The sequence below is a fragment of the Solea senegalensis genome, linkage group LG4 (assembly GCF_019176455.1).
Source record: "Solea senegalensis isolate Sse05_10M linkage group LG4, IFAPA_SoseM_1, whole genome shotgun sequence".
Taxonomy (NCBI): Eukaryota; Metazoa; Chordata; class Actinopteri; order Pleuronectiformes; family Soleidae; genus Solea; species Solea senegalensis.
This window is the reverse complement of record NC_058024.1, coordinates 16,913,661-16,926,125: the sequence shown is the minus strand read 5'-3', so window position 1 is coordinate 16,926,125 and position 12,465 is coordinate 16,913,661. Positions and strand designations below refer to the sequence as shown.

Below are 12,465 nucleotides of genomic sequence, written 5' to 3'. Positions count from 1 at the left end.
ATTGAATTTGGTCTTGTTTTAGATAAAAAGGGTTCCTAATAAATGTGCTCCCTTTGGTTATATTAATATGTATCTTTCATCATTATTCTGTGAAGTGATGCAGTTCATATGATAATGATTAAAACAAGGTATAGTTTTTTTGTTAAATGGGAGTTAATAGGGGAGGAACGGTAGTGATGTACCGATGTAAAATAGACGAAAATGGAGTATAAACGGGCCTTGCGCCAGTAACCCAGTGAAGTATTTTTAAAGAATTATCATTTGTCATTCATGTTGAGTGCTGCAGATCAGTTGTAGAAATGGTGGATTTCGTGTTTACCTATGATGATGATGATGATGATGATGATGATGATGATGGCGGTAAAAAAGTGGTGGATAAAATGGCAACTGTATGCAAGCACTGTGCAACACATGTTACTTGCGCTGGCGGCAACACTTGTTCGCTCATCTACGCAGACATCACCCCAGTGTGACAATTGACAGCACAAGGAGGGGAGAATCCGATAAGAAAGGGCAAAGCAGCCACTTGGTGAGAAGTCACACAGGGCAACAGTCATAACTAAAGCAGTGGGGGTGTTTATCTTTCAGTCTGTTCAGTGTTTGCTGTCGTTTTTTTAGTGACAAGAAAACCTGTTCTTTTTAGATTTTACAGAACAGTTTATATTCTTACCGAGACAGAAAATTGGTGTAAACTTTTTTGGGAAATAAATTAAAAGCATGTTGGTAAAAAATCTCACATCACTTTCATTTTAAGATTGTTACAATGATGTGCCTATTCTTTCAGTTTTTTGCATGCTTGCCATGATGTCTTTAAGAATATCTGATTTTAAAAAAGAAAAGGAAAATTGGTCTATGAATATTTCTACCAAATTAAACTTAATTAATTTCAGTCTGAATCAACAAAAACATAATTCTGTGAGGATTGAGTGGCAGAATATATGGTAAACTGTACTCCATAGTAAATACACACAATGCAAAAGGCTCATCCTTAAAGTAAATCCTGTGTCTATGATCACTGCAGGTGACGCTGTGTGTGTTTTTTTTTTAAAGAAACGTTGCTAGGCAGTGATTCCTGATATACTGCTCCTTATAGCTCATGCTGTTCATCTTGTATTTCATCTGCTCTTCTCTTCCTGCACATACAAAAAATACTGTTGCATTTTTTGAAGCTCAAGTCTTAAAGAAAGTGAAAGGTTGTATTTGTTTCAAATGCAAATCAAATCATGGAGGCAAAAATATTTTTGGCATTGATAGCTTTTTTTCATCTCACTTGTATCCTCACTTGTTTTCAAAACAGGTGAAGTTAGGTTTGAGCATGTTTAAAGCCCTTTTAAATGTGGATCTTGCTTTTATGGAGTGTAAGGTGAAAGACCGGTCATCATAGGTGTTTAGATTGCTTTGAACCATGGAAAACCACAAAAGCAGACCTGAACTTAAACCAGATATCAAGGCCTCTCCATATTTTTAGTTTTCCCGAGTCCGCAGAGTGGCGAATGCATTCCAAGTCACACCTATAAGAGGCTGTTCATGCTGGTGTGGCAGGGGTATCTGTTCCTACATTCATTTCAATAGGAAAATGAATACATGCAGTGGACGTGTTCGGTCGACATGGTGCTGATGGTAAAAGCTGTTGGTCTTTGGAAGAGTCACCTCCTGTGCTCTACACATAGCAGAATGGGAAGTCAGAAGATAATGTAAATGATGGATGGATTTAACCAAAATGCATTTTTGACACAAACTATACATAATGTCATAGATATGTGCAGGGAAGTCTTGCAGTGCTCATGACATAAGAACCTTAATGACAGGAGTTACAGTCTTTGACTGAATAACAGGAGCTTTAGAGGTTTGTCGAGCCAAACCTCAGAGGAGTCTAAGTCTCACTCGGAGAAGAAGAAGCTGGCACCATCACCATGGCAACGTTAACTGGAGCTGGCTCTGCACAGCTAATGGACATTTTGTCATTAACAGCTTCTCTGGTCTCTGTGTTGTTTACAAATATTTGACTGACTTTTTTGGCACATTGCTGCTGCAATCTGTTTCCACAAATGACTTGTGGATTTACACAAAGACTGTATATTATAGGCAGGTACTGATTATACCCAGAAGGAGGCAGTAATACAATATGCTGACTGCTGTAAGACACTGAAGAAGAAGAAGGAGGAGCAGAAGTTGCTGCTTTTCAATGCTTTTCCAATTCCAATGTACACAAGGAAATGTGCAGGAGTTTTACCCTAATTTAACAGCTTTGGAGTCATTGCAATGTAAAGAAAAAGGTGAAAAAGTCACCAGAGTTGTAAAAGTTCCACTTAAAAATAAAAATATAATGCATTTGCTGCCATCTTGCACTTGTGACATCATTTGGCACCAGTTTGTCCAATAGTGATCATTACATGCGTAGTATTATAGTATAATAATACAATATGAATTCACCCGATAATGAACCAGTCTCGGCTGTCAATACTGACATTACACACTGTTGTAGCTTTAAATAACAAAGCAAATGGTAACGTATCAGAATAAAATATCGCATGAAAATAAAGTGTAATGCGAATTTCCTAAAATTAACCATGCTTTAAATATTTGATGTGTTTGACTTTTCAGTTTGGCACTCATCTCACCCACTAACAAGAATGTAGCAGGGTTTATGATTCATACTGCAGCCCACCATGGAGAGAATTTTAGATGGCTGGCTTCACTTTGGGATGCTGTCATGTCCTCCATCTTTATATTTGAGTTTTAACTGGAAATGCTGTTTTAGTGTGGTTTTAGTCATGAAACCATATAAAGATTTTCAAAGTAAAAGCTCTAGTTGCACAGAGAGTGCTGTATTGTGAGTTACATAGAAATGTAAGACAACATGCAGGTTAACAAAATCAGACACAGCTTATCTAAACAAAAACTCAGGAGCTACTCAATGTAAAAGTTTTCAGTGGAAGCTGATGGGGGGGAAAAGGATGGCAGTAACAAACCACTACAAGTTGTCCATGACTCTTGATCACAGAAAGATGTTATTAAATCATTTGTTTGTATTATTACCATGAAAATGTAACTGGCTGAACAATAGTAGTAATAATAATTAGACATTTATGAAACACATTTACCATAACTGTCCATTTAAGTTATACATCCTCATCTACATGCATTTTGAAAAGCACACTACAGGTCTAGTGTTAATGTGTAACAACACTTTTAAATATCATACTGGAGACATTGTGGTGCCTCCCGTGTTACACCAGGTGAGTCATGTTACAATGTGACAGGTGAATAAGGACTGCACCTTTCTCCTTCCAGCCCCCAAGCTCACCACTACTCTCATATTCATGTGCCACATCTGTCTAAGAAGATCTTAGGATGTGTTCACTCTGCCGTAGCTTCATGAATTATAAACCAGCTTACACATACTTTAAATTTGTCTCTTTTCATCAGTTGGAATTATCATCATAAAAATGTTTTGAATGTTCAGTCTTTTTCATTTTCACTGTAGCAAATTAAAGGAAACGGCGTTTTGGTTTGTAAACCAAATGAGAAGTATATCTTTATATCACAATTTCAAAATGATTTCATTAAGAATGCGTATAAACATCTGCTTTTGTTATGTAAAAGCATAGCCACGCACACACAGAAATGACATGCACTTTAAAAGCTTGCATGTGTAATGACCTCAGGAATACAGCTGGGAAATTCAGAGTACACACACGACTGAAACCACTCAAGCATCTGTAACATGTGGTTGTGTTAACCTTTGCCTTTCAAGTATTGAACAGATGTAGTGAAGACGTCAGTCATCTTAATCATCTATGCCATTTCTATTTTTAGTAACTTGTATAACATTCACTGTAATGCAAGATCCTTATATAATAAGGTCATCTGTGGTCTTGTATGGAAAGGAAGAAAATCCACCTTAAAATGAACAGTGATGGGCTCACTTCTTAAAGGCTGTATTATAAGAAGCATTATGTCACTTATTACTCCTTGTCAAAAATAATTTGTTACACTTGTTATGTTACTTTTAAATGATACCAAACATACAGTATGCGATAATTGCATCTTATATTCTCAGTCTTCAATACCTCGTGTGTGCTTCTGTGGCAATGTCTGTTGAATGACAAATGTGCCTCTGGCTGTTACTACTAGTACTGTTAAGTTGTGTTAAGTGCAGTCTTAATATTATATTATAGTCTATAATCAGTCTATAAAAAGTCCAGATGTCATACCAGCTCATGTTCTACTCTGCAAACTTTGGCCTGTGTTAAAATTTCACAAACACCTCTATCGTTTGACATAACCTGTAGGTTGTGATCATTTCAGGCACATAAAGATGTGATGCAGATGTACAGATACAAGCAGGGAAATACGGCTGTAAGGGGCTGCATGTTACTAACAATCAGCTTCTGAAAGATTATCACTTTTTGGCTAAGTGCAGCTTAGTGCAGGCTTCACACGATCAGTGTTTATTTCTGCAGTTTATTTACCCATGAAAGTTACCGGCTAGATGAAAAGCTTGATTTAAGTTCTGCTGTATAATCATACAAGTGCAACACTCATTAACATATTAATCAGAGCAGAGGATGGTGGATTTCAAATCAGGGTGAGCAACATTGTATAGACTTTGTCTATAATTTTATTGCTGACATTCTTTTAGTAATATCCTTACTATAATGTGTTGCTAATATAAAGCCATTATCCAACATTGAACACTTTGACAAGAGTCTTGATACCAAATTATAGGTTTTTCCTGCATAAATTGTAGTTTTGTTTCAGCTGCAGTTGAGCAGACCAGAGGGAAGTGAGAACAACAGAGACCATAAAATAAAAAATAATCCCATCAAAATAATAATCCCATCATTTGTGCTCTACCCACTGTCTCCACAGATCTAGTGCAGTGAAAATGTCAGATGATTGATGTAAATATGAATATATATAAATGTTTCATACAACTTTAAATATCACTAAGTAAAATTCAGCCTTTCCCTGTCAGTTACAGCACATAAACTTGAGATAATTTATTTCTCTGATGTCCAAATGCAGTTTTGTTGGCTATCGATGTACTTTAACCTCTTCTTGGGCCTCATGTGTTGTCCTAACATTGATATTGGTGGCCAATCATCTTTTGAGAGACAAACACAGGCCAGCATTGTTTGTTTGTTTGTTTGTTTGTTCTGTTATCTTTTTTTTTATTCTTTTGGCCCTTGCCCATAAGCACCCGTATCCTCAACCCAAACAAATCCCTTGAAATCTGGAAGAGAAACAGACACTCAGGAGTAACTGCAAAACAGGATGCCCTTGAGAACAGGACACTCCACCCAACATAGCCTGAATAAACATTTGTGTCAGAGAGGTGGAGCAGAGAGCAGTCACTGAACAGGGACAAACGGAGTGGTACACAAAGCTGCATTAAAAAAAGACCAAGAAGTCTGTGTATAAAGCAGTGGTGTTAAGATGAAAAAATCATAATCATGGCACAGTGTCAGCCATGTTCTGCTCCCATGACGGTGGTGCCAATTACCCTCCATGGTGGTCATGTGCAGTTCAGTTACACATAATGGGAGTTTTAATAATTCCCCTGGCACACTATACAACAACCTAAAATGGAAATGACTGTGTAAATGACTACTACTGTGACTAACTGCCTGTTTGATAAAGGAAACAGGCAATACTGAACTATGTATTACAAAATGTTATATTTAATTGCTAAATTAATAAAAACGTTTGAGTAAAAACAGTTTTTTCTTAATAGAAACTTTGTTTTCCGACTATTCAGAAAACTGCACATACAAAGGCATTTTTCACTATATTGTTACCTGCTATTAAAAAATATCATTAAAAATTGTAATGCATACAGTACATAATAGCACTGTTCTCATAGTACACAGAAATAATATAAGTTTTAACTTTCTTTTAACCAAAATAAACAACAAATGAAGTCAGTGATTGTTATGACCACAGAATGGTGGACCAGTCCTAGTTGATATTTTGTTTCAGTGGTACATATTTAAACCCCAAGTTGTAAATGATACGGAGTCAACCTAGGAGCTTTGGGAGCTCTGGAAGTTGTGTGGTTGAAAATCCATCCTGAGCGACACTAAGATGAGTCTAAATTAACTTTTAGGAAAGTGCTACGAACTGTGGCCATGAGTCCAATTTTTGCCAATGAAACCAGTCTTCCTTAGTAACATCTTCTGAGTATCAAACAAGTCACAACATTTTACACTTTTACTTATTTGTGCAGTTGATCATTTATATTTTAACAATTTAGACAAATTATATCAGAATCATCCATGACCAACACATTTTGTATAGATCCACTCTTTGCGTTTGGGAGCTGTAAGAGTTGGCTTTTCTAAGGGAGCCAAACCAAAACAATCAAATCTTTGAAAAGAGACCGACTTCCTATCACTAACTTCAAGTAGACTGAGAAAGTGTCACATCAGAACATTACTACAAGTCCCACGTTTGAAGGAATGAAATAACCAGCCACTAAAAGTACTTAAAAGTGGGTGTAGATAAAGTGAAGTTGACTCAGAGTCTGTATTTTACAATAAATGAAGCGGAACCAATGGGTTTTCACTGCTATTTAGGCCAATTCCAGCCTAGCTATCAGTGATAAATGACAAATAGGCCACCACACCAAAACGTCCCCAAAGAATCTAACAGATTTATTATTTTTGACAATTAAGTAATCAACGTAAAGTGTCAGAAATGTTAATAGTGTGCTGTTGACACTAATAAAAAGCACACTCTTGTCTTTTAGCCACTGCCCCCACAGGTTAAAACAGTTTAATTGTATCTAGAGGCTTTGGTAAGAAATTGTTATTAATTTTAAGGTCTTTGCATAGCTTTCGGATGTGCTGCATTGATGCTCCAAAGTGCTCAGAAATCATAAGTGAAGGCTTTTGGATATAATGGGAGAGGGGAGGGGTGAGGCATCTTTCACTTTGGGTTGAGAATAGATGGCGCAAGACGGAGCAAAGGAGCCAGAGGAGTGCAGGAGGAGACAGTGGAGGCGTGGGTCGGCCTTGAGATATGTACTGAGTGGATGTAGAATGACAGCACAAGCCCAATTAGTCTTGGATGCCAGGGCTGCTACAGGGAGGTCGGTGCAAGTGATCAAGCCATTCAAGCACTTGGCCACAGGCGTTCTCTGTCGACAGCCTGGGTAACGTTACTCTATTACTGCATCTTCTGGATTACTGCACACTCTCATACTGCTAGCTCTGCCCCCTTCCTTACATACTTCCTTCCCCTAAACTGTGCAGCCTCTCCCACTCCTATTTTTATTCTTTTTTTTTGCATGGTAATACTTGGTTGCTTCTCTATTTTTCCACACATTTACATGCACCAACAACATGCACTCCCTGAGGGATAATACTACTCTCTACTTGAAATCCTGTTCATGAACGTGCCACTCCCTCTGTCCTTTGCATCCTCCCACTTATTTCCCATCCCAGAGCTTGAGTATTACCTCATCCCACTCAGAGGTGAAGGAAGGCATGCGTTGCATCGACGGCTGCCCGGAGCTGCAGTTGGACACCGACCCGCTGCGACCAGTCAGACCTCCATCCTCTTCTCCAAGTGGTGATGCCAACAAGTCAGAGTCCGACTTCGATAAGTTTTTTATTAGGCCCAGGTCTACCGGTCTGATTTTGCCAGCTGATGCAGGCTCAGTTGAAACTGTTCTGGGGTCCTCTGGATTTGGGATCACCTTGGCAGCATTGGATGTGCATTGTGCCATTGTATTGAAGTTGCCTTGTACAGTCCTCAGTTTCCTGAAGTACTCTCTTCAGAAATCAATCCGGGGTCTTTGTGGAGCTTTAAAACTTCTGATGAAGAAAGCCAGTCAATATTAGCACTTGAAAAGACAGAGCAGTAAAATATAAGTACTATCCATTTTAGCAATCTAACTGCACTCTGCTGCAAATGACTCAAAGTCATGCAAAGTTCTCTTGTTTGGATGGAAAGGGAGCATATTAAAGGAAAGACTTGTTGTGCACAGGAACAGTCATTAAGGTCCACCCACTAGTCGTATCCTGTTGCCCTCCTCTTGGTGACTGGCCCTCCCCGGATACTAATATCCCCCCTCCTTAATCCTCTGTGTTGACTTTTTAATACTTTCCTCAGTAGCTTATCGTGCAATTCCTGAGAGAGAATTTCTCTCAAATATAAAATAAGATGCTAGGATAAAATTTAATAAAATCAAATCACATATACACATATCCTTGAACATATTGAATCTGTTACAGCCTGATGCCTAATGTCTGACTCAATCAGGTGAAATCCGCGTAACACTATGGAAACAAAAAGTCCTCATTACTGCATCCTCTTACCTCCTGACTTATTTAGTCCTGGTTCTGCTCCCCTTGCTTGTGTTTATTCTGCTCTGAGGTTGTTTCTAGACTCCTGAGTCGGGCCAGCTCCATCCCATAGTGAGGATCAGAGGACAGGAGAATCCAAAGCCTGGCCTCATTCAGACTGACAGCGGGGGTAATCAGGTTACTGATGCAGTGGGTGGTTGCTTCATTTTAAAAGAGGGAGAAACGGGATTCCTCCTTCGCTGTCTGTGCAGTAATGGGTTACTGAGTTGGGCTGGGCTTATTTTTGTTATTATAGGTGGAATTAGTACTTCAGATGTTTTTTTTCCACTTATATATCACGCTATCCAGTTTTTTTTTCTAGAACAGCTTTGGCCCAATATGTGCAATTATCTGAAGCATAACAGAAAATTATGGATGTTGCTTTTTTGTTGTCGTCTCTAAAAAAAGTACTGCCTGACCGAAAGTGTGATCTCTAATAGACTGTCATAATTTGTGGTCACAGATCCATTAGGTCACATCAAAGTATCCACTTTTCTGTGATTTATTTGACTTAAATAATTTACTGGTTAGTGTTTCTATTGAGTTCTTTGACTTACTTAACTCCTGGGATATGTGGAGGTTTAAAAATGCATACATCGGAAATGCTGATTATATACGAAGAAGGTACAAACAATCTCTCACACTCTCACATTCATGACTCTTCTCAAAGGGATGTGTTGCTGACTAAAGGGTCTCTTGTGAGAGGGTTCCTTAGTATTCTCAGGCATCCATCGCCCTGCACAGTACCTCTTCTCTGCCCTCAATCAGCCAAGTTCCCTGCATGCTCCCCTCTTCCCTGTGGGCAGCACTGGTGTGTGCATGACAGAAAAGATAACATCCCTCGCTCTACAAGGAGGGTTCACACAGCCACATACTGCTTAGCTGGCAATAACAAAAGCCAAATTTAATGAAGCACGTACAATTGCACATCTAATGATCTTTATGACTGTGACGGGGATGAAACCATTGCTGATATCCACATCTTCTGTGCCATTTTAAACAACGGAGGCTGTGGACTCCAACGTGTTTCAGGATAATGATGTCTTCATGGCATATTAGAGTGACTAAAATAAAACATGCATCCCCTCCTTCAGCTGGATGGCTGCTGAGCCTCGGGTGAAAGACAGTACTGAGTCATAAACACTTTAACAAAGACATGCACACTGTGCAAGTCACAGAGAGGCAACAGGGGTGCAGTGTTTTCATGCACACATTTTGTGTATGAGAATTGTGTATGAGAATTGTGTACCCTTAAACCCTGACATGCAGATATGCTCTTAAGATTCTTGTGTGTGTTTGTGACACTCTTAACACTAGCTGTATGTTTCTCCATGTCCATAATTGATAACACCATGACTTCAACTTTCAAAACCCATTTTTCTCATCACTCCTCTTGATAAATCATTATCCCTCTCTGCAATTTGTTGCCCTGCAGTTTCACCTGATCAGCCAGCATTATTATTATTATGAGATTCAGAATGAGGCCAGTGGGTATAAATCTAATAAAGTTACTCAACCTAGGGAACTGTTACCAAAAACAGAACAGGCCGCTCTGTTTTGAATAGAAAAGTCAGACTATGACGCATACCCTGCCATCTCTAACTCAAGCATCAGTCAATCTTCACGGCAGTTGATGTGCAACCGTTGAACAGAGACTTCGAATAAGCATGGAAGAGGAGGATATGAAATTAATGGGAGAGCAATTGTGCATGGCTGAGTGAAGATTTAACACCTTCAGTGTAAGAGAGAGAGGGAGAATAAACTTTAATATTGGCGGGATGGTAGATGGTAATCTCATTGGGTGACTGTAAATTTCCCAAATTCTCAGAGTCTCTCGCACTAATTTAACATGAGTTCATTAACAATGCAGTGTGATGTAGAGGCATTTTAGCCACAATAGTAGTATCATTTTTCGAGTGAAGGTTTATGAGCTTTATATGAAAACAAATCAAACTCAGTTGTCCTTGTCCAGGGTGCCACATGCTAACAGGCTTTACTAGTTTAACGTCATCAACCTTACAGTATACCACATCAGCAAGTAAGCATTAGAGCCCTAAGAAACATGTTGGCATGCTGACAACAGCTTTCACATGGGGGCACTGTGTTATACAGCTGTTGGCACAACTGGAGAGTTCTGTTTCCAAGATGAGTCAATTGGAATGCCCCCCGCTCGTATTTCAAATGCGTTAAGTGGCGTTATGTTTTTGAAACTCCCAAGTTCACTTGTTTTGATGTTTTTGCTGATTTGTTTGAAAAATGGTGGAGCCAATGGAAATTCACTTTGTTGAGGTTAAGTTAATTGCAGTTTTCCTAACTGACTACTTTATTTCTATCTCTATTCCTTGCATGTTGCAGCATCACTGTGCTCACAATTTTACCATTTGAACGCCAGGAGGGCCATGTTCAAAACTTTCTGTGTTGCAATTAATCATGAGTACTGTTTGAAGGCTGACAGGAATTTGATGAGTGGAATGTTAATATTAATTATAACAAAAGGTTTTGGACAGCGTCTTAAGCTGACAACATACGCAGGCAGGCTAAAGCCTCTTATGGTTTTATTGTGAAGGATATCAAATAACAAGAATATCTGAGGGCTTGAAAAATTGGTGTTGGTTTTAACAGGATGTACATTTGACAAAGTAAAATCTAAAGAGAGAGCTACATTCCAGTATTGTTCTTGTGAAATCTCTCCTCCGTAAAAGGTCATCTGAGATGTTACTGCAGCATTTACACTGCACTGTTTTTTCCCAAATGTAAATCTCTTTTTTGTTGTATTGTGTGATAAAGGCTGAGATATTGTTGTTTGTTGTTGTTGTTGTTTTTTTGTCATGGAGCATGGCATCTTGTTCCACAACTGCTGCTGGCCTCATAAGGATAAAGATACATTTAACAGATAAATTTAGCATGCTGGAATCAAAGTGCATTGTGGAATTGAACTGGAGCTCCTTCATTTTTAATGTAAATCGAGATATGATGGCATGATGCCATGTATGCTGCAGGGATGTGTGTGCATATAGGTGTGTATACAATTTATTTGTGCATGGATAAATGCACATTTGTTTGTGTGTGCACGTACGTACATGCCTGAGATCATGCAAGCTGGGGTAAGTGATTGTGTTGAGGTCATGCAGAGCTTCCTGTGTTTTGCTCTGTGCGATGCTTCCAATGAAAACAATGGTCACAGCTCCATGTTTTTTATAGAGACACATCCTCTGTTTCATTTTAGTTGGCCCAGAATTTAAAAAAAAGTTTATTTAATGTACAATCCACTGCATTTTAATCAACAATGTGTCATCAAAGATAAGATGTGCTGGCGGTGGGGTGCATAAGGACACATTTAAATTCAGGGAAGAATAGACAAAGGGAAAGGAGCAAAACATGCAGAGAGGCACAGAAGAGAGCAGGTAGAGTCTGAACGACAAGGCAAGGTAATTAATCAACAGATAATGCTGATAGTTCAGAGACTGGTCACTTTCAACAAACCTCCTTGACAAAAACAGCTGCCCTTGACAATATGATGACCATCATATTGGCAGTCATGAATCAATTGGATGTGCTCAATATATTCAGCTGAGTGTGAAAAAAAAAAAACATTCTTGGAAGCAATGCACAAGACATCCACTTTCATAATGCAATGACTTGACGCAATTACTTACCGAGTGTTTTCACCCTGTGACATTTTGTTTCTTCACGTGAAAGACATTATTTTTCACGAGATGCCATTTTTCAAAATCCATCCACATTGAAGTCAATCTCATTTCAGCCAAAAAGAAACATGAGCAGTTAAAACACCAATGTGTGGACTTGCATGTTTGTTGACATTAAAAAATGTACAATGGCAAGATTCTGGCTTTTATGTGCAAACATGTATTGCTGTTGCTAAATCTGTTTTTCAGAGAGTATGAATCCTTCCCCCCTTTAAAAGTAGACTCTGTCCTTGACTCCTTATGAAGCACATTTTAGAAGCACTTTCACTAGTTGCTGGAGTAGAAGTCAAAGCTGCACTCTTATATTCAGTCCTGGCTTGCTGTTATGACCATATCAGATTAAAAAGGTGACATTACAGGAGTTTGCTTTTTGCCTGAATTCACCTTATCTTTTTATGACAGAA

The 12,465-nt window shown here is 38.6% G+C and overlaps 1 protein-coding gene across 3 annotated transcripts in view; it reads right to left on the bottom strand.

Annotated features, from left to right (window-relative positions):
• anks1ab (ankyrin repeat and sterile alpha motif domain containing 1Ab) overlaps window positions 1-7,961 on the bottom strand; it is a 41,513-nt gene extending 33,552 nt beyond the window's left edge. For all 3 annotated transcript variants that reach the window (XM_044024843.1, XM_044024844.1, XM_044024845.1), the window contains exon 1: window positions 7,466-7,961. In XM_044024843.1, coding sequence (XP_043880778.1) covers window positions 7,466-7,735 — 270 coding nt within the window. In that variant the 5' untranslated portion in view covers window positions 7,736-7,961. The remainder of the gene's footprint in view (window positions 1-7,465) is intronic.
• Window positions 7,962-12,465: the final 4,504 nt, after the last annotated feature.